Source organism: Monomorium pharaonis, chromosome 6 (genome assembly GCF_013373865.1).
Source record: "Monomorium pharaonis isolate MP-MQ-018 chromosome 6, ASM1337386v2, whole genome shotgun sequence".
NCBI classification, from domain to species: domain Eukaryota; kingdom Metazoa; phylum Arthropoda; class Insecta; order Hymenoptera; family Formicidae; genus Monomorium; species Monomorium pharaonis.
This window is the reverse complement of record NC_050472.1, coordinates 2,467,781-2,495,165: the sequence shown is the minus strand read 5'-3', so window position 1 is coordinate 2,495,165 and position 27,385 is coordinate 2,467,781. Positions and strand designations below refer to the sequence as shown.

Here is a 27,385-nt window from a genome sequence, read left to right as displayed (position 1 = left end):
TTCTCTGAAATTTCTTCTTATGATCCACGGTTACTATCGTACATAATATAGTAATTCTTATTACAAAATTTTCTTCGTGTACAATGAAATGAAAAGCTGGATATATATCTATTAATAATGAGAAAATAATATTTTCTGAATTTTAATAATACGTAATAGAAAAAAGAATAATCGTGACGCGATACTCAAATCGATACACGCAGAAACTACGAATTTGCAAAATCAACAAACAATCGAGAAAATTTCGTTGCCTTGGCTATTGCATCGTGCGGCATTCCCCAGGGGTAGGCCGTGTCAGAGCGACGCGGGGAAAATTCTCGACACGGTCGTTGAAACTCAATTTCCACGGTTTGGCGGAGCACACCCCCTCCCTCCCCCTCGCCGTTGCCCACCCGCATCTGCATTATTTCCTTTCTTCGTCCAGTTTTCACGCGCCGGAGTGCATTAGCTCCGTCGAGTCGAGTTTCGGTATTTCGCCCTTTGATCTCGGGCGGCCACTGCCGCGCATGCATCCGTAATGCATCCGTCGTCAACGAGCTGCAAAGCCCGCGCTCGGATCGGCGGAAGTCGCATTCGATACAGGTGCGTTTCGGATGTGCAGCTTTCGTAATTCAGAGAGCTCCTTCGATGGCCACCGCGAGGATAATGGAGAGTGGTGGCCGGCAATCCGTTATCGACGCATCCGCATTTACGGACCGTTCGGCGTCCGTTGGGTATTCATCGATGTAGATCCTGATAGAGGGGAGGAGGAGGGAACCGCGCGGGGGAGGGAGGACGGGTATTATTGCGATTGAGCACAGCTGACTAATATCGCGCGGCGTCAGCGAGCCAACGCGTCAGAATCTGTTAATGCACCCTGTTGCACTTTATCGCGCGCCAGCCGGAAATCGAAGCGAATTCGCGCGCGCAGGCAGAGCGGTCGCATTCTCGTGAAATCGTTTCCCACTCCGGGGGGAGAAAACCCTTCCGCGAGAGACAGAACCTCTTTTTAACATTTGCGTGTTATTATTCCGTTGACGAGAAGCCATGTGCACGGTTTTGTGAATTTCTAAGTTATGATAAGATGACAATTTCTCTCGGCGCGACGTCATATAAAGAATGCACAAGGAAAAAGAGAAAGGAAAACGAATTTCAGCAGTGAAAAGTCATATTTTCCGCGCCATTTCGTTCTACTTTGATCAAAAAGTTTTTCAAGGAGGGATTAGATTTCAACAAGCGTTCCACTTTAAGCTGGAAAAAAAAGTAGAGCCGGAGCCGCCAACGCCTGGCGACGACGCACGTATCTTTATCGTGCAGCGCGAGCGGCGTATCGCATGATCGTCTTTAATCAATGAGGGACGCGGCAAACAACCTGCTCAATCAAAATCCTTATTATCCTTAGCGGGTTATGGTAAACGCGACGACGGGCCTCGTTAGGCGCGTCCTCGTCTCGCCTCGCCTCGTCTCGCCTCGCTTCGCCTCGCCTCGCCTACGCCTCGCGTCGTCTTCGCGTCCGCATCCGTGTTTGCGATGTCGCGCGGTGTGTAATTTCGACGTGCAATGTTTGCGCTGCCGCACGACGGGATGGCACGGCGGCAACGCTTACATGGATAGTCGCATCGGCACCGCGCCATGACACGGCGCCATCGATCTTGCGAAGATCCCCCCTCCCCACCCCTTCCCCGAAAGGCAAACACATCCCCCACGTTGTGGGACACGTTCGCGCGCACGACCTCCAAGTGCTTACGTTAAACCCGACGATAAGAAAGGGCCGCGCCTTTGGCCACCGCAACCGGCCACCGCCGGGAAATAATTAATCCGATTTGCGCGGCTAAGTCGCGCGCGGACCCTCGCCTCGCGCCGGAAAACGAGCGTTTCATAGTGCAGCATCACGGGGCGCAACGATATTATGCGAGCTTTAAAGTAAAAGGTATACGAGGAATCGTGAGGCTTGAGAGAAAAAGTGGTTGCTCTCTATCAGAAATCATTGACTGAACTCACCCTCTGTCGTAAACAGAATTATTCTGCGTAATTCGACTATTTTTTTCAATTGGATTAAATTTTTTTAGTTCAAGTGTATTTGCGCATTTAACTGGAATATTAGAAAAAATACTTGAATTTAAATTTATACATATATATCTAATTTGCGAGAATTGTAGACATTACGCAATCTATATTTTACGTGTTGGCGGGCACTGCGCAGGATAAAACTTTCTTTATTAGACGTTACTCTCTGAAAAAAACAGTCTAGTTATTTACTTGATTAATCTTGGAGAAATTACCTTGTTTTCGAAAGAGCCACGTTCGCCATAATAAAAGTATATAACGCCCACGATAAAAGTGTAATAACCGCGCTCTTCCGCGACTGTCAACGATGTATTCGCGCGTAACTTATTCTTTAAGTCCGCCTTCCTATGGGGGACACGGTCGCAAGTCACCCCGACGAATTACCTCGGAGACCACCGTGGGAATCGTTCGAACTAAATAATCAAAGGTCGTAAGGTCGTCGACTCCGTTGACACGAGCCACTGCTGGATCAATGTTATTCGGCCCGAGGCGTTTTTTTCCGCGGAGCTTGCGACGACGAAGACAACGTAGACGACGAAAGAACGAAGGAAGAGGAGAGAGCGTGGCCGATGACGGGCCGCGCTACTTTTATTCCTCGTCGACTGTTCGTCGAATCGCTGCGCCTTATCCTTTCTTTTTTTTTTTTGTCTACGCCCGAGCGACGTATTGGAGAGCAAACAGCTCGAACGAGATTACCGCGTGCAAAAGACTTTTTACGAGACGCGTCTTGAAAGAGATTGTCAAGAATTACATTATCCGCCCCCCTCGCCTCCGCTATCCACCCTCCAGCCTTGCTCTTCCGCTGTCGTCGTGATGCGCGTAAATAAAAGACGTCGGCTTGCGATGCCCCGTCCTCGAGAAAACGACGGCGATAGTAGTTATGCTCGCGTGACGTTGCAGACTGCATCGATTTGCATCTCAAAATTATTTATCGGAAATAACGAGAGCGGAGAATGAATAATTTTCCGACGTTTCGGGGAAACAAAAAAAACAGCGCTCTATAACCGCAATCCGCGTACGCCGTTTGTTACAAATATCCTACTTTAGATTAGAAAGAGTTTCTTTCAGATATTTACAGCGGCAACTTCTTAGGCGTTTGAGTTTTCCGACGTTTTTAAATCCTCCACTCTTCAGTTTCCTCGCGCGCGTTTAGACACTCTTTGCACACACTTCCGTCAGCTTGCGGTAATAAACTTAAGTCAAATCACGGCGAATTGACTTGGGCGCAATTTACTCGGCAGTAACTTCGAACAAATGCGCGCTTTCGGTTTTCCTTCTTTCGCGCGCGAGATTCAGACGAACGGAGAACTCGGACGGTCGAAGCCTCCACCACCACTACTGCGGACTCCGTCCCCTTTTATTTCCTCCCTCATCCTCCCCCGTTCCCAAAGTGCCGGGGAAAAGCTCTCTTTATCTCGTCAAGTCGGCGCCCATCTCGCGGCACTTCACCTCGAGCGGCAACGAAAGGACTGACCCCGCGTCTCTCTCCGTCGTCTCTCGCGAGTCTACGGCAATTTTGTACATCGCGAAAAGTTTCACAATTAGTCTTGGAACTTTCATAATTCCGCAGCTTAACCTGCCTTGTTTTGCGGCCGAGCATTACCGCGGTCGGTTTAATTTATCATTTCACTTCTCGCCCGACTATCGCCTTCGCTCCGCTCGGCTCGTCCCGAACGTGCTTTCCTACCGTCCACGTTTTCGTCCCTGTTCCCTCGCAATTCCTCATCCTGAGTCGAATCTCGGGGGAAAATGAAGAACGTTTTAATGAGATCTCAGTCTCCGATTAGGAAAGCTCTTTCTGTACGACACGCGCAATCCGTGTTTTACTCGAGCATTTTTAATATTCACCACTTTTTACGAGACTTTCAGTTTTTTTATACAAATGTCTTGCACAAAAGTAGATTCCGAGGTAAAAATGAATATCGAAATCAAAATGATAAAAATGATGTAAGAATTACGACAAGTCCGACTCGCGTTGGACTTGTCGTACGATTTGCAAGTGTAATGTAACGACAAAGACACGCGAGAGAATATGAGATGGATGCGGAAGGGGAATATATGGACGTGACTGCAGGAACAACAGCCAAGCAACCGCCGGGCATTATCCTATTAAATACGTGGACGGCCAAGCAAAGAGTTAAGGGGTGTGGGTCAGCCACAGTCGCGGCCCGCGGTCGTGCCAACGCGGCGCAGAGCATTCTCGCTCGCCATCGTAAAGTTACATTGCGGCGAGATAATGCCCTGCAAAACGGCGCGCACCGAGTGAAGTCGCGCGCGAGGTTAACGGAGGACGTTCCTACGTACCGCACGTTCCGCGAAGTGATTTCGTTGAGTTTCTCGGGATTTCTCCTTCGGTAAAAATTGAAAATCCAATCGGAATAAAAAAGAAAAGAGGAAAACGGAACAAATTTCAGATCGATTTCCGGTTGAACCTCTCGACAAGAGACTTCTAAGTTCCCAATCGTACTTGGCAATTTTGCGTGTAGAATTTTTTTTACCGAAATATGAATTCCATTGTCTTCGGAGGACATATTCATCACTTACCCTGAAACCCGGAAACTTTTATTTGCGTAAATGATTATCTGGGAATGATTTTTACACTCTAGTTAATTTCAATCGATAATTGTGAATGTATGAATCACAACTTGTTTCTCTTGTGTAACGTCTTGAGATTTTCGAGTGAAAGGCAGATTTGAATTTTGGATCAATAAAAGGATTTGCTGTGACGTCAATCAGTTTCATTTTTTCCGATGCTCGAGTGTAAAAAAAATAACACGGAAAAGTTTTCGCAGGATTGAGAGTGGTTCCAAATAATTGAAGATACCATAAACTTACGCGACAATCCAACATTTCGAACTCAGACGAATCTGAAGATACTCGGTACTTTCATCCGGCCCGTGACACGGGGCGGTGACAATGGCGGGTATTTCGACTGCCGGTAAATTTAGTCGCGGAAAGTTAAAGACTTCGTCGCCTTGGGGACGGAGAAGTCGCGTGAGGAGAGCGAGCGAAGGGAAAGACGCGGGGAAAGAGGGAGAGAGAGAGGCAGAACCGCTTGCGCCGCCGCGCCGTCGGGTGGATAGGTCAGAGGGAGGCATGACAAAGGAGAACGGTGCGAACTCTGGCTTCTAGGTAACTTAACTGCTCCTCCGGTCTTTGTGCGAAACTTAAAGACGTTGTATAGTCCAGGGCACGGCGATGGCGGCGGACGACAGGGTCCAAATTGTATGTGTATGCCTGTGTACGTGTGCCTGCCAACGACTTTGAGCGAGTCACGGCAAGCAGGTGAGGGGAGGAGGTTGGTGCTCTACGTGCCGGGGAACAAGCCGCTCACGGGCGTCTGCGACACATCCCCGTAGCCACAGGCCAGGAAGGGGCGGCTACGTTTGTCTTGTCGGTGACTGCAGAATCCCGCGAGTAGTCGAGTGGGTTGGGAGAGACCTCATCGTTTCCTCCTGGTGATCGAGTTTATTATTGACCTGTTATTGAATCACGATGGAGTGTCGGTTGTGAGAATTAACAGAGGGAGAACGCGAAGCGTACGTTTTCAGGAGAGGGAGGAGAGTTCCGCTTGATTTCCGGGTAGATTCGATAATCACTCTTTGATGATTTTCACACAATCAGATTAGACTAATGAAATATACTTTTCTCCCGAATCGTATTGCCGTTAATCGAAATCCGCTTTCAGATTCTGCCTTTTAACTGTCGCGTTAATGTATCTTGCATTTTTAATTCTCATCTTTTGATCTGTCGGTTACGAGATGTGTATAGTTACGTTAGCAGACACATCTGGTACTTTATGATAAAAGGTTCCTCTCGTACGCATAATTGTGTACATCATTATACTTTTTATATGTGTATTATACACATTTTTCTGCATATTATTCTCATTAGAGAAAGAGATTAAAATTGCGACAGATTTCAATGTACACGAGTTCAGGCAAAAAGAAAAGGGCCGCTTTGATGTGGCGGTAATCCTACAGATTTTAATCTCGTTTAATTCCGCAACGTTTTATCGCGTGTACGCTTCCGGCATAATCGTGCATGCGCCACCAGAAATTCCAATCTGCTCCTCGTAGCGGTGGCCGAGTTTAAACCAATTAAGATAAGGCCCCGGGATGAATCGTCTCGCGTAATAATTTTTCAAATGTAAGACAATCCGCGTTCTCGCGTCGGGTGAAACGAGAACACGTTTCCCTCCGTTGAGTATAAAACGCGCGGACTCTCGTCACGATGATGATGATGAAAGAGGCGTGAAAAAGTATTGAGCGGTCCCGTCGCAGCGGGACGTTACAGGTTGTGTCAGAAAACTCTTAATTATGTCATATAAACGTCAGGACAGTTAAAAAACTTGCATTCTGGCGCGATAATGAAACGAGACTTAAACACAACGGGCCGACCGTTCGTCGCGCTTACAAATTGTAATTAAAATCTTTCTAGGAGGAACGCTCCGTCACGGGACGCCGCGTCACTCGTAAACTTTTTCCTAATTGCTTTCGCATCTAATGTTGGTTGTTAAATGCGGCCACGTATTTTACTTTATAATAAACTAACCGACCGAAAAGAACGCCTTAAGTTTCGCACAAAGTTTACAAACTGTACGGAGAAAAATTCATTGATAATCTGTCGCTTACTTATATTAATTATTTTCCACTGACTGAATAAAATTTGAATGATATGTTTTGATTTAGATATCATCTTATTGTTAGTCAAATTAATTTTATTCATATATTTTATAAAAAATTTTATAAGGAAGAAAAAATGTTTTAAAAATATCAAAATGTATTAACTTTTTTTTATATATACTTTTTTGAAGTATCTGATCAAAGGTAATCATGATAACCTTTGTGATAACCTTTGACCACACACAAAATTCAATTTTTATCTAACATTTAAAAAAATACCAATTTAAATCTACAAAATTTATATATATCAATATCAATATTTGAAAGATATTTTAGAATTATTTTTATATTTTTAGAGATTAAAGTGAAATTTGCACAATAAAAAGTGTAAAAATAGACCAAAAATTAATCACATTTTCCAAGCGTACTGTTTTTATGACTTGTAACGTGAATAAAACTCGAAAAATTACAACAAGCTTGGAAAGGTCAAACAATTTTGCGATTAATTCAGGTAACACGTCCGACGGTGTTTTGATTATACGCGGGGACACAGCCTGGTGTCTCGTCGCATCCTCATTCGCGGCGACTCGCGCTTGAAACGACGTAATTATGCTAAAGCTCCTTTTTTCCGAGTGCCCGGAACGCTCGACGATACCATCGCACCCACGTACGGAGGCCGCGTCCGTATCGCGATGACGAGAATAAATTGGCTACATTTTCGCGACAGAAATCTGCTCGCGCATTTATTATCGCCAGTACTGATACGCCGCGGCGGACGCTCGGTGACGTTGATAATTCAGCGTCGTTTTTTCAAGTTTGCCGAAGCATTTGCTTTAACGCAAGCTGTTGAAAAGGCCGGCCGATAGTCATTCCTGAGCTGTTTCAATTAATCAAGTAGCGAAGAGTGCGTTGCGCGTCGCGCGCGCGAACCACGCTTATCCGTCAACGGCTGCTCGAGGTGGTCCGTGCCTAGGATAACTACAAAATACCCAGGGGTATCGTGTACGGGAAGCACAACCCTGCCTCCACTCCACGACGCCGGCATTCAAGTTGGATTAGACGCGAAGAAGACCTAATGAAGACCGCCAACCCTCTTCCGCGCGTCCCGACGCGACGGCGCGCAGCGGCAATAACGGCTGGCAATATAAATAAAATCTCCGACACACACTTCGAATGGAGCCAGGGGGATTAAGTGGAAAAATAAAACGAGTATCCGTAAGATATAAGGGACATAACGTGGAAGCTTGTATGCCATCGTAAGAACGACCGGATTCAAATATCGAGGAGACACTAAAGTTCACAAAAATCCAAAAATATTCTGATAATCTAGCTGTATAGAGATATTAAAAATTCTCCTCGTCCCTTATCAAAATAAAATTTTATTCAACGATGCCGAGTCGGAGCAATCTTCCCTCTTCTCGCCTAAGGCGACTTGCATACGAAGCCGAGGGAAGGGAGTTTTCGCATAAAGCGGCACCGCCCCCCTTAATTCCTTGTTTCCTTCGCGCAAACATTTTCTTCATTGCAATCGCGAAAGCGCCGCAGGCTTTGACGAGAAGGGGTGTCGCGGCCGGATATAGAAACTCGTCTCGGGGGGGGGGGGGGAGGTTGACTACGGTTGAGTATTTGAACGTGCACATCCTTAAAGCACTCGTGCTCGTATATACGCGAAGACTTTTTTCAAACTCTATGGGAAGGTAATGGGAAAGAGGCATAGCAAGGAAAAAAAACTCTTTAATTAGAGACGGACATCTTAATCTTCCGCCTTTTCTCGCTCGCTCGATCATCGAGTGATCAATGGCCAACAATTAGAGGAGTGATATCCTTCACGGTGGCCGACTGCGATGGTAGTTGAATCGGATGGTTGAATAGGGATGGACCGCATGCGATTAGATCCCTTCTCCACCTACATTCCTCGTCTGCTCGGACCCTCGATTGTTGAAGGAGATATCCCACTGTCTGTCTCTCTCTTTCTCTCTCTCTCTCTCTCTCTCTCTCTCTGTTTCTCTCCACGTGTTCTCTCGCTTTGTCTTTCGATTTCGATGACTGTCTCCGTCGCGAAATGGTCCTCCGCCGAGCGCGGACAAAGAGGACGGACCGAGTACGGAACGATGGGTGTAAAGCAATCAATTATCCCTAATTGAAATTAGCCGAAAGGGCCCGCGCGCGTAGAATCGAACCAAGCCAATTGCGAATTACTTGCGCACAGCAGGGGGAACTTAACCTACTCGCTGATTGGAGGTAAAATGTGGTCGGTAATTCAGACAAAAAAGATCGTTCGTCTTTCGCATTACACGGACGTGTGTACATGAAAACTTTTTTTGTATAATTTTCACTCTCTTTCATTATGCTCGAAATAATTGTTGAAAAAAATATCGTGAATATCACTTTCTAGTATCGTAATAAAAAATACAGATAACAGAATGTATGTCGATAGTATAAGAATTTAAGAATTGATAAATCTAAAAGGAAAACGTTGCACAATATCCAGCTATACCTTGCTGCCGCTTTTATCTTGTGACAATACAATTTCGTGGATTACCATTTTATGATTATTACGCGCGGATTCGAATACGGGCGTACTCCACATTGTGATATTCTATGCGAGGTCAACAAAACGATTTCATTTGAAAAGACCTCGCAAATGAACGACGATAATATCTGCATTATAATGTACAGTAAGGATTATCTCTCTATTTTACATTGGAGCCCGGATACTTCTGTACATTACAGTTTCGCAGGAATTATCGCATGACAGAGTACATGGAACATCTCATCAGCGCATACACGCGACTATGATAAACGCCCTCCTCTCCTCCTCTCCTGCCTTGACACATTCGCAAATCCGTCCGAAATTAAATGGGAATCTATTGGACTCGCGCGATAACGTCGAGCGCCCACGTAATAACACCAAATTATTTCGAAACGTTCTTGTTTTATTGCCAAAATTTCGCCCAAAGATCGGGTTTCTCACTTTGCTTGATAATACGATACGCGATAATGTTTGCTTGCCCGTGCCCGATCCTCCTCGTCGACGATCTCGTCTCAACCGGGCCGTTTTCCTTGCGAACCTCCGTACGCCATAGCCGCATGATTACTCGGCTCTGACTCATAATTACGCGTGACAACGTGCATTAATGTCGTAGCTTCTGACACGCTCGAGGATCGACACGAGGGTAGTTGGCCGCACTCAATCGCAATAACGCGTTTCGCGTTAGGGTCGTCGAGGGGTGACGTGGGTGGCGACAGGCGAGAGGGGGTCAGGTTCAGAGCACCGGGGGTTCTATCAGGATTTACGTTCATGAAACGATCTCCCCGGTCCCCCTTTCGCGAGATAACGTGTAATCGTCGTGACATATGTTTATTCCTCGTGCGGAGTAGAGCGACGGATTTAACCCTTTCGTGCAAATACGTTCCTGTGTCATATAAATTGCGATTATTAAAGAAATATCGCGCTTATCGCCTTAAGCTGCGATCTATTCGATCGTATTTCGCGAAAAAATACATATAAATGAAAGCTCTTGTTCTCTCGAATGTTAGCTCGAGTGCACGCAATACGAAAGTTTCACGGATATTTTTTCCATATTTAAATGTAAATTGCGAAAATGGGCGAGCGAAAACATAGGTTCAATTAAAATTGCGACATACATGTATATTTTTACGTTGCCAACAATTTATTTGCACGTCCGCGAAAATTTAATTGAGCGTCACGAAGAGTCGCGATAAAACACGACACAATTTACGAGCGGTTGACGTTAATTAGTGTAGTTTGTAATGTTACGAATCTATTTTGTGACCCGCGAACTCTGATGTCAGTATCGATTTTAAATTAGTTCCATTCATTCGCATATGCGTCATGTAGAGAGATTTATTAATTTTGTGTAGCAGATTAGTAGATCGATTAGCGATTTAATCAAAGTGGGACAAACTCATAACTGTCACATTAATATTGCCGGACCATTTTTTACTGTCGTTGTTTTGCATCTAATTACGCGTAATGTATGAGAATGAGATAAAGCAGAATGATAGAATTGCAAAACACAAGTGTTAAGTAACGACTAAAACCTGTAATTTTTTAAATGTGATTTATGAACACGCGTGCTTGAACACATAGCACGTTCGTTTATTTGTATAATTTAGTAAATTCATGGGATAAATGCGTGATTTCATTATCAAATGTCAAGCGTATGTTGCAAATGAATTCTGTGGTTGCCTTTGATGGGGTATTCACGATAAATTCTATTATCCATGCAATTGCCCTTGATATGGAATCTCGTGCAAAATGAGCTTCCAATCCTCTTACTATATATAACGATTATGGCGCCCCGGATCGCATCCAATTTCTTTGATTCCCTCATTTTACAACGGCAGTCGATAATTATCGAACGAAGACTCAACGGATTAGACTTGATATTTTTCTCATAGTGCTCTAATTTGCATTCATTTTGTATTCATAGAATTTAGATTAATCTTTATAAAGAGGGTTTCGTATTTCAGATTCACGAATATTTTTAAATCTCTGAAGAGAAACGCTATGTAAAATTTATGTTTTGTGAAACAGATGTATTTTTAAGTGATACATTTCTCGCAACGTTTTTTTCCCGGACGGTGGAAAATGTGTTCGATGGGACCGGTTCATCCAGAAATCAATATATCCACCGCTCGTCCGGACGAGCGGTTCAAGCGGAGACATTGTTCTTCCTTGCCGTCATCGGGTAGTCTCTCGCGTCCGTCCCATGAGGATTTTCAGGCGAACTTCCACCCAAATGGACGAGCAGCGGAGGACACCCGGACACCGACGTGATTGGGTGCTTCAGGTGCGATGGGAGATTGATACGAGAAGCTGTTGAGATTGATTTCCGTGTCGGAAAACGGTTGGCGGCCAAGATCCCTTAAGGATCCGTAGACTCCCCGCGACGTTCTACGGCCACCGCAAGTTTCCTTTCATCTTGAACGAAAATAAGTCCGAGAAAGAGGACCGCTTCCCGTGGGAAATGTAGTCATCTGCGCCGAGAAATTTCGAGATACCCGAGGGTAGTTTTCTACGGTATTCGCGGATCTCCAAGGAAACTCAGAATTGTCGTTGTGTGTAGTGCTTCGGGTAGAAGTGCCATGATGCACAGATTGTTCTGCAAGATACGTACATTAATTCTTAAATGCTTACCATTTTATTTTATAAAACGTACCATTATCAAGCAGGAGCGTATTACCTATTTACGAATAAATACTCACGTTTGCGAACGTTATGAAAAAAAAAAAAAAAAAAAAATAGAATGAAAAAAAGTTGATGGGAAAAAATTTTTTGATATTTTTTAAACGCGATTTTCAAATAGGATATTATAATTTTTATATATATGGTTTCTGCATATAGAGATTCTAATATATATTTTTATCTTAATTATATAATAATTATTCAAGTTAAAACACTAATGACAAATAAATTTTATTCATTTAATTTTAAAATATCTTTATCATCAATAATTTAAAAGATCTTTATCATATCAATTATACATATTACAATAATTATTTAGAAAAAAAAATATTTACCTTAAAGGCTGATCTCAATAGATTTTATTTATTTATAACTTGAAAATGTAAGATTAAATGCGAAATGTGTACAAATAAATGCATAATATAAAGCATAATATACATAAAAGATTTCAAAGTTCTATTTAAGAATTATTCTTTCTGTTCGACTTCTATTCTATTTTTTTATCCATACGTACGCAAATATACATGAGTATTTTCGTATAATGAACAATATCTATGCTTAATAACATCGTTTGATGCAGACATTCATAAAGCAGCAGTTATTTTCGCGCGGAAAGATTTACGGAGTCTGATATTTATAGCTTTTGCATTTCATACGATGGAATCGAATTAAAAATACGATGCGTCTAACGAATTTACACGTCACAAGCATTTAGCAAACGAGCGGGCGACCGAGAACGGTCAGGATTGACGCTTATTGGCGAGGTTCCCAAACGACCGATCGATGAACGCGCGTTATTATTGGTATTTACCAATTAGCTTGTGTACAATTATAATTGATAATTGAAGGTACTTGCAAACCGCGTCAGTCGCGATACCGCAACCCTCCCTCCCGGGGTGGTGCGTCGTCTATCCGCGAAATATCGTTCTATCGACACATTCCCATATGTCACGTTAATTTTAAACTATTATACATCATCGACTGTGCCGAAGCGGAAACGTTCGCATCGTACATCGTACGCGTACGTGTGATTTGTTGTCAATTGAAATTTTGCCGATTAGTAGCCGAGTGTACGAAATAAAAAATTAGGGATAAATTTCAAGTCCTCGAAGTTCGGGAAAAACTGACGTTAAGTCAACAAGGGAATTGAATAATGTGTTTAAAAAGCCGGTCCTTGATTTCAAAGAGAGATAAGCAATTCAATTATACAGGCCGTGTACATAATAAATATCCGTCAACTTATTTTAATTCATTTATCTTCACGAAGTAAAGTGATGGAGAGGAAGCTCGGTAATTTTTCCGAGAGATGACGGAAAAGGTCCTGTCGCCGAACTAGACGGAACGTCCAACTTAAGGTTCCGTTCGTTTCATCCTACCGGAAGGACCGTTTCAAGCGAGAGAAATCGCTGCGTGGAAACATATATACCCGATTCGCGTGAGCGGCGCGCGATAAAGAATAGACTTGATTTCTTCGTCGCCGGAGAAGATCCGATATAATGATAGCGACAAGTTAAAGAGGATGCCGAAAAGATATCGGGGTCGCGCCGTCGATTGAGCGCGAAGGTTACGAGAAAGGTTAGGCACCCCCGACCCGGAAAACTGATTCCCGGCTCGTATCTACAGTTCGGTCGAGTTGGAGAGAAGTGGACCTTTCATAGATTTCTCTTGCAAATAGATTTTTCTCCGGGCCGGTTCTCGCGCGGAAGCGCGCGAGGATCGATAGTCGTGGGGAAAGGGATACGGATAAGATCAGCGCAAGAACGAAGGAGAGAAAGAGAGAGAGAGAGAGAGAGAGAAGGAACAGATTTGGCGTTATTGAAACAAAACTTCTTCACAGATTTATCTCTTGGTAAGAGTTGCCTTTCGTCGAACGCAAGTCACACAGAAAATGCACATAGCCAGCTCGAACCTTCACCGGCACTTTTATGTAACTCGAAATTAGTCATCCATTTTTTTTTTAAATAAAATGCCTGGGATATTTTTTTATACCTTAATTAAATGTTATTGTTATCAACTACATATCGTATATTATTGCTATTAAAAGTGTTTTATTTTTATTATATTTGTTTATTACATTATATAAATGTAAAAATGATATGAGAAATTTTTCGATAAAAATATAAAAACGTTTATGGAAACATGATATAAATTTTTTTGATTGTATAAATGTATATTTAATGTAATATTTTTCCACTCAAATCTCACGTTCAAAAAATTATGATGTTTCAAATTTATATAAATATAACTTCCAGTTTATATCAACAGATTAGTACTATATATGAATCATAACTTATTTTTAAATTTTTGAATGAAAAAGTAAGGTGGGTTTTGGATCAGTAAAAAAATTTGCTAATGACATGAGCTTTATTTCTCCGACTCTGATTATTCTTAAGGTAATCGAGACTAATAGATTCTAACGTATCGCAACGTGTGTAATGAAAAAAATTGACCATTTGATCTGTACGAAAGTTGGTTCTATCTTTTCTTTCTTCCGTTTAAAGTTCATACGATCGTAAAATAACGAATCTGCATAATCTTCGACATGCGTCTATCCCGCCATTCACGCCGTCCCGCTGGCCCGTTTGAAGTAAGACAGCCGTCAATCCGAGTGAGGCCTTCGGGAACGCGTCGAATCGATACCACCCTCCGTCCGACCTCATCGTCGCTCGTGCTCAACGTGAAAGGCAAAGTGGATATGCAAGCGGCTGCGTCGTATCTCCATTCATCTGCATACGAGCCGAAGTCCTCCACGGAGGCCAATAGACCGAGTCCTCGGAAATCCCCGCAGAATCGACTTGCAGAACTGCCGTTCCTTTAACATCGAAATTATTGTGTTCTGACGCTCTCTGGTAGAAACCCGGTAGGAACTCTGTGAGTTTTATTACCTTCGTTTTATAACTTGGCAAAAAATCCTCTCTCTTGCCCGAAAGTTTCTTTTTTTTTTTTTTTTTTTTTTTTTCATCGTATCTTATATACGAATTCCGCGCCGAAGAATCGCTCGAGGATCTTAACGTTCTCTGGATTCTTCGTGTCATACAAATCGAATACCATATGCTGCCGCTTTTCGGCACGGATCGCAGGATCTTTGCGTCTTGGATAATCGATTTCTTATAACTTCCAGATCCTCCAAACCTCTTGGAAAGTCATTTAAAATTTTAGAATTCCACATAGATAATCTAGGAGTCATTCATTTTTTAAATAAATTTTTGTATTATAAAGATCGAATATCAACGAAAGAATCGCATCCATGAAAAAGAATCTTCCAGGAACTCTTGCAACGAGAGGTCACGCGCCTCTTAGTCCTTTGACACCGAAGTTACCCTATATCCTTGAGCTTTATTGTCGGTGCAACGAAGGATACTATGCACAAGCGAACTTATCTCTCTCCCTGCCTCGTCCTTTCTCGGTAAGGGTCAAAGGCGAACCGAGGGTTAACGTACTCTGTGCACCAAGAGCATCCCTATCGAGAAACAGACGTTAAACCTTTGCCAAATCCTCCCCCATGCACAGTCACTCTCCTTTGAATGCGGGATTGTACTACGATTGGTCACGACACGAGATCTCTGTTTGGCTTAGTCCAAACATTATCCCACAGGACCTGTTCCGCGTTACGTCATGATACTTCTGACAATAGATTAGAATGAATGTTCGCAGGAAACGTAACGGTACGTATAACGAGAGCCGATAGTGTCGTTGCACTCACGAGTGCAATAGAAGTTAGTGGATTTCGATGTAGGTTTTGAATAGACAGAAATAAACCGATGGTATTACGTAACCGCGATCAATCGTAACGATTACCTCGCCGACTTGTTTAACTCAAAAATAGTTACCTGGCATATTTCTTACACTTTAGCATCGGAATAATAAACAGCAAATTTCCTTACTGATCCAAAATCTATATTTACCTCGAAGATTCCAAGATCCAATTTGTACAATGGAAACAAGTTATATATTCTAATACTGATATATCTGTTGAAACTAGTTGGAGTGTAGAAAACATCCGGGTGATTGTTTACATTAATTAATCAAGTATGGTAAAAGTTTACTTTACTTTGATTAAAAAATACTTTCGTATAAAAATTTTATATTTATGTAATATAATAAAAATAGACCATTTTTTATAATTACTCGAGATTACTCGAGTGATCGTTTACAAAAGAAAAAGACTAGGGCGACTATTTCCGTGTTAAAAGTACGCTTTCTTTCGTTCAACGAATTAATTGCTTTTGCAATTGTAGAACAACTGTAATTTTATTTTAAAAATTCACAAAAATTTTTGGACTAAATTTTTTCACGCGAATGAATTTCGTCTATAACTATCATCGGAACGAAAGAGTAAAGGTCGTCGCACGGAATGTTAACTTCCATCCCGTGTCGCCAGGCGAGAAAAAGGCCGTCACGGGAATCCAATTAATCGATATTCATCCACGTTAAAATGCGGAAACGATTGCCGTGCGCGCTCTCCAGGCCGAATTTTTTTTTCACAACCCCATGGAACGCGCGGCACGCTCAACGCCCTGCCACAAAGACGGCGTAATCGATATTGCGGATTTTCAAAAGCCTGGGATGTCGAGGGAGTGAAATGAAAAGAGGAACACTGTATGTCGATCTACCTAAGGTTTAAGTGTCTCAAGATCGCTGGGAATTTATGCAGATACAGGATGTGCATCATCAATATGCGTGCAAGCCGTTAAATTATTCCATTGGATTCAGCATGGAACAACTTCCGTTATGGATTTCGAGAGACGGCGGAATCAATACGCAGGACACGTAGTCTTGATCGTTCGGCGGTCAGAAGAGAATTGTAAAAACAATAAGACATTTAAAATAAAAGACGTACGTGTAATTCAAATCTCTGGATATACACATTTTTAATAGTCTCAATAATTAATTAAACTTATCGATATATGTATAAGTATATTAAATATATTGGCATATAATAAAGATTACTGTTAAATGAATGCACGTATGCAGATTTAACAATTTTTACATTTTTTTCCGTATTTTAATAATATTTTCGAATTTTAGAAATAAATAAATATATAATCTTTTCACGAACAAATTTAAAAAATTGGAAAAGTTCTTTAATTTTTGGTGTAGGTGTATTTAATTCAATTTAAATCTACGGCAATTAAATAAAATTTTTAAAATTAAATTATTGTGGCGAATATTATTCATTTTTTCTTTGTCAGAATATTTGGCAATATTAAAATTCAAAAAAAAAAAAATAAGCGTACGGTGTGTATAAGATTAAAATATGCGTTGAAAAGATTAAATTGCGGAATAAAATATTTAAATACATTTACTTTATTTATTAATAAAAATGTTATAAAAACAATACCTCAAAAGGATATATTCATACATAACAAACCATGCGGACGAACCAAGCAAACAGTCAAACAGCGATATTATTGTTACGTAAGGCGCTTTACATGATCCGTCTTCCTTCGAGAAGTCTTGATGAAGCCGAGGAACTGTAGAGCGGCGACCGCTTGAGTAAACCGAGCTCTGAATTATCTCCGTTAAGGATAAGTTACTACATGATGAAATGCGAGATAACACGTGCGAATTATTCAAACTAGGGAGGGGTATCTAGTTCGCGGAAGTTACGTTCTCTCTACGGGTTACGATCCTCGCGTTAGGAGGCGTGATATGAATTTCAAAGGCACGGAGGCAGGTAAGACAAATCTCGACGAGTGCCGATCACGTTGAATGCGCGAGGGCTGCGCCTCACGCGTTTGCGGAAACTTTTGTAAAGGATACTGCAGCTGCGGATCTACGTCGCGCTGCTCCGTAGACTGGGACCGCGGATCTGCGATCGTCAGGAACGCCTGCAAGCAAACGTGTCAAGTGCATTCCCCTGAGTTTTCAAGTTCAATGTGTAAAGTTCAAAGATTAGCATATCTACGACAAGATGCGAGATAATTCAGAAATCTAAAGACAGGTCTCAAGAAAGAAAAAAAGAAACTCAAGCTTGAAGACCTAAAAACACAAGAGCGTCACATCTCATGTCGGCGAGAATTTCATAAAATTCCCCGAAATTTATTAGAAGATCTAAAATTCTTTCTGTATTAATATATCCCGTGATCTTCGGCCGCGTGTTGAGCGGAGAGAGCAGACTTTCGCCGGTGCAATTTTCATGAGAAACGTTTTACCGGCTTCCTAACAACCGGACGGCGATAAAGTACTCGGCACCCCTTGTGTGCGCCTTGCTTACAATGACGTGCTCGCGTGAATCACTCGCGGCGGCGGCGATTAAAATCACGAGACGGCCGGCCGGGTGCGTGACCGTAAGTGTAACAGGGATTAACCTGTAAACATGAGCACACAGGCCGGATTGTTACCTGCAGCCAGTCGTACATATTGATCAGCTTCCTGGACTCCAAATGCAGCTTATAAATTATACTCAGGTCGGGGAGCGTGCGCGGAATGTCGTCGTCGTTCTCCAATTTGCAGCAGTCGCACTGAAATATACATTTCCAATTAACCGCGCCGCGCGGTCTATCGAAAACCGTGACTTTTTTTTCGCGGCCACCGCGGATGAATTGTTCATACGCGGGGAGAGTATTTTCTCTTAAAATTTATCCGATCGCAATCATGGCAATCGTGGGACAACACAAACCTCGAAGAATTTTACTATATTTTTAGTAAAGTTTTAGCAAAATTCTAATAAAATCTGACAAAAAGTCAAATTATTTTATATTATAAATTTACTAAAATTTTACTTAAAAAAAAATATACTAAAATTATAGTAACATTCTTCTAAGGCGTCGCATTGAATGAAAAATTTAATCTCGCAAATCCAAATTAGCCGCAAACGATTTTTCGGGCCCGTCATGCGACAAAAGAGCTAGCTGACATCGCGTGCACGAGCTATTCGTGCGGAATTCCCTCACTCACGTCCAGGTACATCTGCGGATCGCTCAAACCCGTGTGTATGGCAGCCCGCAAAGAGCCGCGAATATGATGCTTCGCCTGGTTCCCGTCGCTGTAGCAAAATATCTCGTGAGCCGTCACGCGACTCGGATCGATCAGATGAACGGAAAATACTTTTCGGTCCAAGTAATCGATCAAGTCAAGCTGCGCCTGCTTGTAAGCGGAACGCGACTGTTGCTGACTCATTTTGAGCAATTTCTGAAAAGAGAGCACGTCATAGTTGAACGGAACCCGCCAATCTTATCGTTTTCATCGGCAATCTTCATTTTTGAACCGCGAAGATCTGATTATTTGCAGCGATATATATGTATATATGTATGTATATAAAGAGAGCAAAAATTTATGTGACTTCTAGCGTTAATACAAAGCAGTACGAAAATTGATTCGTCAGTTATCAGATCTTATCACATTGAATTTGATTTGATGTGGAAACATCGTTTTAATAATTTATACTATAAAATAGTACGTCTTTTAGTTAAGAAAATATTGTTTTTTTTTTCTGGCGCAAAGATTTAATAAGACAAAGTTAAGAGGGGTTAACAAAGTACGATTTTGCACGCACCTCCTTCAGTTGCATGCGACTAAGTTTCTCTTCCACACTGATGATTTCAGAAGTCGTTGTGGTGCTTAAACTAGCTTCTCGAATCGTCTCGATGTGATTATTGAGATTGACCTTAATTTTCGTGATTTTCGAATCTTTGGATTCCTCGACAATTTTTACGATAGATTCGAGTTTCGAGAGAAGTTCCTCCTTCGATAAAAATCCCAGTAATTTCAAACACTCCTTGTATTCGAAGGACTCTATCAAATCGTTCGTGTAAACCGCTTTGGTATAAACCTCCCGTAACTGAAACGATTGTCGCATTGTTTCACCATTCCAAGTTTTAGCTCGACGTATCGACTTTCTTGCTTATTGTGTAATGTAATATTTTAGTCTGAGTTAATAGCGTCATGTTACCTGTTTACCCATTGGCGAGCCTGGTAATGAAGTAACCAGGCAGTGCAAACATCTCAAAACGATTAAAAATTGATCCATAAATTTGTGAAATTTGTTTAACAGTTGTTCCAATAACTCCTACAAAGAGCGAAATTTAAAAAAAATTCGAAAATAATCTTGTTGAAAATGTGCATCAGTAATCGTTCCATTAAAAAGTGGGCATTTAAAAGTTTCAAAGCTATCTTATAAAAGCTTTTATTTCTATTAAATATTTTTCGTTTCATTTTCCTTTCATTTTCAATATTAAACAGCTTAATGAGGAGCTGTTACATTAAAATTTTTCAATGGCGTAACTTAAATTACATATTATTAAAAAAGTGTTGTCCTGTTTTACTGTTAGCTTTTACTGATAGCTATAATTTTTGCAATCCCTTCGATTCTCGTGAATAAATTATGCGAACCATGAATTCTTCATCGCTGAGCTCTTTATCTCCATTCTCCACTTCACTGAATGCCTTCAAATATTTAGCGATAGACGGTAAACTTTTAATGTCCGCGATATTTTTATCGGTGAGCCTAGATATTCTCTCTTTTATGTCTTTCGGTTGACAACAGAGAGAGCTTACATTGTTTTCGTAAAAATGTTGTATCATGCATATCTAAAAATTATTATAATTTATAATAATCAGTCGACTGCCTTAACAATTAGGTTTCACTGGTCGTTCGTTACCTTGTAATTTTGTAAAAAATTGTCTACCGAAAAATCGTAAAACAGAAAAATGTCAGTCAGCAGTTGAAACGCACGGCCGATTAATTTGAATGGAATCTTTGTAGAGAAAACAGTACTTTCCAATATATCGGCTAATGTTTTGACTTGCGTCTGTGTGTAGAATACCTAAACAAATAGGCAACGAATTATTTAAAGTCATCATGCAAACATTTGCGCTGGATGTTGAACCTGTTTTTGTTTGACTTGCCTGCACGACTAACTTCGACGTAACGTCATACGTCAATGATTTATGTACAACATGTAACGTTGTCGCAACACCAAAAATAAGTACGAATTTCAAAGTACTTCTATACGAACTGAAAATTATTCATGCGATATCTTTTAATATTCATATAGTTTCCTTTCTCATTCACGTAACATGAAACAAAGATCAAAGATACCTCAGCACCAGAATAAAGTCGTGTAATACATTGGTGGAGAAGCTTTCAAAATCCGGCAGAATGACAACTAAAGGATCCTCCGGATCGTGATGTTCCGCAAACAATTTTGTTAAGACGCGCATAGTGCATTGACTTTTACGTATGTCGGGAACGTCGTCCTACGAATGATAATTTTAATTGTTTAAAAGATACCGTACGCTGCTATTACCGCGAATATCCACTAACCGATTCCGATTTGTTTGTACTCTGATGAATAAATTGATACACTGTGTCCTCGATGATGCTTTTCACGCTATTACAATTTCTGCTCCAAATCACTGCTAAGTGCGGCGTTATTTTACTAAGTTTAGATACTGTCGTGTCGAAAAGTGTCGTGTGATCGGGAACATTTACTCCTATAATTTTAATTCGTTTAAATTACTAATAATTATTTGAAAAAAATTTCTTAAGGGCCAAAGTCATTAAAGAGAAACAATTTTAATAAACAAAACCTATTACAAAACATTTTTTAACGACCTTAAATTATCTAAATTTCCAAAGTACTGAGAAAGGTATAGCAATCTTTTATTTAAAAAAAAAAAGCAACGTTTATTTTCACCTGTTAATAAAATGGCCGTGGCTATTTCGTGGGACGATACATTCAATGGAGTCGCTTTTATTTTTGATACGAAAGACTCCAAATTGGATATAACTTGTTGGAACATTTTCGATCTGACATTCTGAAATATTAATGTATTCTGTTAGGTATATTCCGCCGTTTTGATTGAGATTTATGGCTAGTATTAACACACGGTGGTTGTACCTCTGCTGCCTGCTCGATGTACCCCCACGTTTCGTTATACGCAATATACCATGGTTCATTGAGATACGCCGGGCAATAAACAGTCTTTTTTTTCTTTCCAATTTTATAACTTCCTTTGTAAGCAAATACTCCCTAAAAATCACGAGCAATATTATATTTTAATTAGTCACGATTAATCGACTTTAATTGATTGATTCTCCATCGCAGCATCAATCATTGAACTGCCAATATTATTTATCGTTTTAAAATTTACTGCAACTTTAATATTAATTATAAAAATTATTATGCATCAAATTACTACACTATCAAAAAAAAATCGAAAAATTCAAAAGCAAAGTTACTTATGACGTTTCACTTCAATATTTATTGATCATAAAAAATGTGATGACAAAATATATATTTGTGAAATATACATTTTTCTTATAAATTTATTTATTTGTTAAGAATAAAATTTCATTTCATCGTATTTGAATAAAAATTTATTTCATTGAATAAATTCCACAAATAAATTTTTAAGTATCGTTTTCCCAAAATAAAAAAAATTAGAGTATTTTGCTTCGCAAATTTCCAGATATATGCTCTACATATTTCATATATCATTAATCTTTTAATTAATTATTATTAATTAAATTATTATATAATTAAATTAAATTTAAATTAAATTTAAATAATTAAATTAATTATTATTAATTAAAATAAATTATTATTATTATTATTAATCTTTTCATCAATTATCATTAGTTTTATGAAATTGCGATATGTAAACTTCAAAAAATTAAACGATTTTGATGGAAGATCTACGAAAAAGCAGAAGCAAAAAGATTTATAAGTGGCATTAATCAAAAAGACAAAGGTAACATTACACAAGGGACTAATAACTCTTCTGACGGGCACTCATTAATAAACTTTTAAGACTCGCGAAAGGATGACAGCCTATGAATCATTATTCGGCATTTCCGCGCTAACTTTGCACTTTGAGGTTAAGCCGGCGATAGCAACAGGTTGCACGTGTCGTATCGCTTACCTTGGACAGAGAAACGTTCTCCATTCTGCGACCGGCGTGAACGTTGTCAAGATACACCCGTCTTAAGCGTGCGTCTCCAACACGCAGATAAGAAAAACGAGAGTTATCTCGGAAACCACGCGGCGCAAACACGCACGAAATCACTGACTGCGTAGCCGATGATGGCCGAACGCAACTGAACACGGCAGCTGTCAGCTGACAGTAAAATGTACCGCTAGCTGGCGCCATGTGCTGGCATCTGTTAGAGGCTCTATGACAGAGCGGCCATGATCTCATATTAATCCCGAAATTACGTGGCGAAAGCTAATATTTGTACGACATAATTTTAATGCAGTGTTTCAAAATGCCACGCGATGTTGACAGTGTTATCTTTTATTTTTCATCGCCATGAACATCAACGTCCTACGAAAAGATAAACAGTGTGCTTGTAAAATGCAACCGACTGTATTTAGACTGGATGAAGAAAGGGGTTGTACATAAAAATCTATGGATCGCAAGATGAGTTGCGTTCGTTGGGGAGCACGCAATCAGAACCATTGCGTCATTCTATTTTTATTTTTCGTTACATGTAAAACAGAATGACACTTTTCAATGTAGTTATAAATAACCGACTTCGCATTTGAAAAAAAGAGAAACCAAAATACAAATTAATTTAAGAATAAGATACACGTTTGATACGGATAGAGCAGAATAGCAAAAGCTAAAGCTAATTTTTTATTTATACATATTAATTTATTTGTTAATTATTAAAGTTATCATTTATTTTTAATTCAGTATTTTTATGGCGTTATTTGTCAACTTATTCATGCAATACGCTCATCTATGCACTCTTAGTTTAGAATTTCGTTCTTAATTTCGATTTATCTTTTACGTTCCAGGATTTATCATTGTTTTTATGTTTGGAAAAGCATTTTTCCCCAAAATACGACGAGATCTGGCTATCGCAATCCGAATAAACTATCCGCTAGCGGCTAGAGCAACGCGCAGTTCGCCCTCATCAGTGCAACCGACGTGCATGTTCGAAAGTCGGATTTCGTCGAAAGGGACAGAAGAGACGAGAGTAAAGCGAGACGTCATGGTGAAGCCGACAGGAGAGGGGAAAAGAGGAAATCGGGAGATATAAATCGATGCGCAAGCAGCTTTGCGCGAGTTGTTCTCGTTTTGCGGTCGGCCGTAGCACCTGTGCCCCGCATCGTCCGCCATCGCAGGCGGCGGGGAAGGGTAGGAAAATAAATGCGAATCGATCGGCAGCTTAATCATTCGGGCAGCCCCTTCTCCCCCCTTCCGCGTCCCGCCTTGTTGAAAGAGCAGCGGAAAGGCTCGGCTGCCGGGACAAAATGCTCGCGAGCCCCTGGCCTCGAAGCCAGAGATATTGGCCCTCTGAAAGGCATACATACGCCCTCCGCGGCTCGATCATGGCCGCATAAAGCACTCTCCCAGCGCAACAAGAAAAATGCGCCGGGAGACGCGCTATAAAAATCCAGTCGGCGCGAATAAAGCTCCATTCGTTCGACCCGTGTGATAATACGATCGCTGCTCTCTCTCTCCTAACCAGCTTCCGAACGTGCCTCGCATTTCCACGCCGACTTAAAGCGGGTTATCGGCGATCCGCAAAAATTCTGCTTTCGTATGTGAGATTCTGCACATACCCAGGATGATCCGGCAGATAAATTTTGTTGGTTTTCGTTGCACACACTAAGTTATCTGCGAGATGGCAACAAGTAGAAAAGATTTCTAATAAATTTCTATAACGAGGAGTAAAGAGGAATACTTGTCTTTTAAAATGTCTTTTCTTAAGAAAATAACTTTGCCTAAGTGACTTCCCTTAAATTTCATTTTCTTTTGAAAAGATTGAGACATCTGGAAGACGAAACAAGACTCGTTTACGTTCAAATTCACGCATATCGCATATGTTTCGTAACATATTGAGGCTACAACGTTTTGTATATGTTCTTCATATCCCCTTCCGAAGCTCCTCACCTAGCGGAAGAATGATCAAGCATGCAACCATTTGGGAGTGATTGACGAGGCGTCACGGAGATATAAAAGCGTTATATGGCGTGGCACGATACGCCGTTCTGGAGCGGTGAACTTCTCCGATATGTATGCACAGGATAAACCAGAAGTCGCTTCATGATAAAAAAAGTGGCGTATCGAAAGAAATTTATCTTAATAAGGCGTAGCTCGCAAAGTTGCTCGCCAAAGTATCGTGCATGCGATATTCCTCTTTCGATAGAAAAATCATACATAAAAATTGTTTTTAATATATTATCGGGCATGAGGGTGTACTTTAGATTTTTGGGGAAAAGTACGTTCTCATAAAAGTGTATAGGCAATATGTATTTATAAAAAATGAAGTTTATAAGTTTTTATTATTACTATTGTTATTATTACTATAAAAATCATGATCATATTTCTCGAAAAACTTTTTAATTGAGAAAAAACATTATAAATAGACCTTCTCTGAGAAACATTGCTAAATATTATTATAAAAATGCAATATTAAAGTCAGAAGAAAAGGAAGAATGATAAATAAGGCAAAGAAGCTCATTCAATAAGATTTATAAAATTAAAGGATTACAATAATTTTTTTCAAAGTGATTAAATATGTCTTCGAGATTCACAGTAATATCTCTGTGAATCGATCTAAATAAATATAAAGGACCATGTCTCGGAAGATTTGCCATTGTGTTGCATAAATAATTTTTAAAATTTCAAAGAGGGGGAGATTTGAATTCTCATATATGTTCTAAGAAAAAAATCCCATCTCCGATGCATTGACGGTTTACTCTGTATATCGGCTAACTGCATTATTGTATATCACGAAGAACGACAAGTGCCATAAAAGCCAACTGGCTTTGACTTTTACGTCTCGAATCACAGCCATCAAATGTTACTCTCGGCATTGCAATGAGCAACTTCTCCCGATGTCGTAATCATCTGATTCTAGTGATACATATATATATATATAATGTGTTGCATCATAAACTTTACGTTACTTTGCTGTGTAACGACTTTACGTGCGAAACATCAGAGTTTCTCGCGAATTACCGGCGTACAGTTACGCACGTTAAAAAAAGTTCTCGTATCTTTCTATCTGGGCGCGAACGACGACGGTTCCGCGATCCTTAAAAATTCGAGGAGAAAAATAAAAGATCTCCGAGAAGATGTGGGAGGGTCCAAAGGATTTAAAAGTAGCCGCGGTATGCTCCTTCGATTCAGGAGCGAAATGTTTGTTAGACATTAACGCGAAAGACAATTCCGAGTTGCGAATGAAATGTCGCTTTGTCGGGCAATCTCGTTGGGAAACTCGCGGACGAGGGAAATTATTTTTCGAAAGGATGCCGCCCCGAATCGTCGCTGCGCCGTCGAGGGAGAACGAGGTTTTACGGCGTCAGCCGCTTTCTTGTTCTGAAAACTTTCGCGGAGGGTAAAACGGCTGGTGGTTTACGAAACGGGGGACTCAATTCCTAGCGTTCGTAATGAGCGTCATTGTTGGCGGTACTACCGCCCAGCCTGCTTTCTTCCTCGCGGAGATTGGACTTTCCGAGCTTGCGAGGAACGGTAGGTGCTCGCTTGTGTCGTGAGCAGGGCTGTTCTTGGAAACTACAATGCCGCGATATTCGATAGGTCGTACTCGAGGGAGGCGTGCACATTCTCATGCCAAGATTAGAGCAAGATAGGGCGGAATAATTTCCGTTCGTTCGTACACCGAAGTGTAATTTTGATTCTGTTCGGAAAAATGCGGAAATTTAAAGCGAAAGATGGCTTATCTGATTGTCAATCACATTAATAAAAGGAAATGCAAATAAAATTCTCTATTTATAGCTCTTTAATTTTTTAGATTTTATCTTTTTCTCGAGATCATTGTGAGATTCACAAACACGACGAAACAGATCTCATCTTTATAATTTTTTTTTCTGTCGTAATTTTCACGAGAGATTAATATTTGAGATTAAAAAAAAAGTCTAAAGAAAATTGCTCTTGGAATTCTTATAAATTAAAAGATTTATAAAATGCATTGCAAAAAAGTTTATGTAAGAAAAATAAGAAGACTAAAGTAAAATCGAAAATGCAAGAATCTGCGAAAAGGAATTTTACTTTAGTTAAAAATTTTCGATTAAGCTTTTATCATAGAGCTGCGACTTTTACGTGACATCAAATAACAATAGCGGAGATGTGTGTGTATCTGTCCCTCCGTTCTCTGTACTATCCGCATGAGAGAAAAAACCTCAAGATTACGAGGACGTTCTCCGGTAACGGGATAATAAAGCGACGAGCATTGTAGCTCCGCCGTGGACTTTTTGAAGTTGCTCCAGCCCTTCTATCCCACCCGCCATTTACGTTATTTTCAGCGTTTTTCTTCGCGTGTCCTTCTCTTTCTATTCCATTTTCCACTTTCTCTCTTTTTACCGAGAATAAAAATCTTGAGGAGCTAAAAACTTTGCAGTTTCGAAGAACTAAATCGCGATCTCTGCGGTAGCCCGAACTCAAGTAGCTTTTTCGAAATGTATTCATCTACGCAACGACAAAAGAAAGATTTGTAATATCGTTTCAAATATCCCGAATATTTTTATGGGGCCACAATACTCTGGCGCTACTACTACATACTAACAAGATATCGTCTTTGTCG

General features: G+C 40.6%; 2 protein-coding genes across 7 annotated transcripts in view; one reads left to right on the top strand and one right to left on the bottom strand.

The window, feature by feature from the left end:
- The window catches only part of LOC105832399 (fasciclin-1), a 231,126-nt gene that overhangs the window by 141,735 nt on the left and 62,006 nt on the right, over positions 1 to 27,385 (top strand). The window lies entirely within an intron of this gene.
- Positions 4,380 to 27,385, bottom strand: LOC105830766 (origin recognition complex subunit 3). Of its 2 annotated transcripts, XM_036288138.1 has the most exons (15): positions 22,753 to 27,385; positions 21,729 to 21,860; positions 21,525 to 21,645; positions 21,152 to 21,321; positions 20,927 to 21,084; positions 20,734 to 20,842; positions 20,487 to 20,651; positions 20,218 to 20,415; positions 19,778 to 19,894; positions 19,382 to 19,666; positions 18,784 to 19,017; positions 18,228 to 18,347; positions 17,647 to 17,714; positions 17,316 to 17,391; positions 4,380 to 11,800 (listed from the first exon to the last, which is right to left on the bottom strand). In XM_036288138.1, exons 1-15 carry the CDS (start codon positions 23,026 to 23,028, stop codon positions 11,714 to 11,716), a joined length of 2,316 nt encoding a protein of 771 aa, XP_036144031.1. In that variant the 5' UTR covers positions 23,029 to 27,385; the 3' UTR covers positions 4,380 to 11,713. The 2 variants fall into 2 exon arrangements, with proteins under 2 accessions (XP_036144031.1, XP_012525761.2); XM_012670307.3 differs by lacking the exon at positions 4,380 to 11,800 and having other exon boundaries at positions 17,173 to 17,391.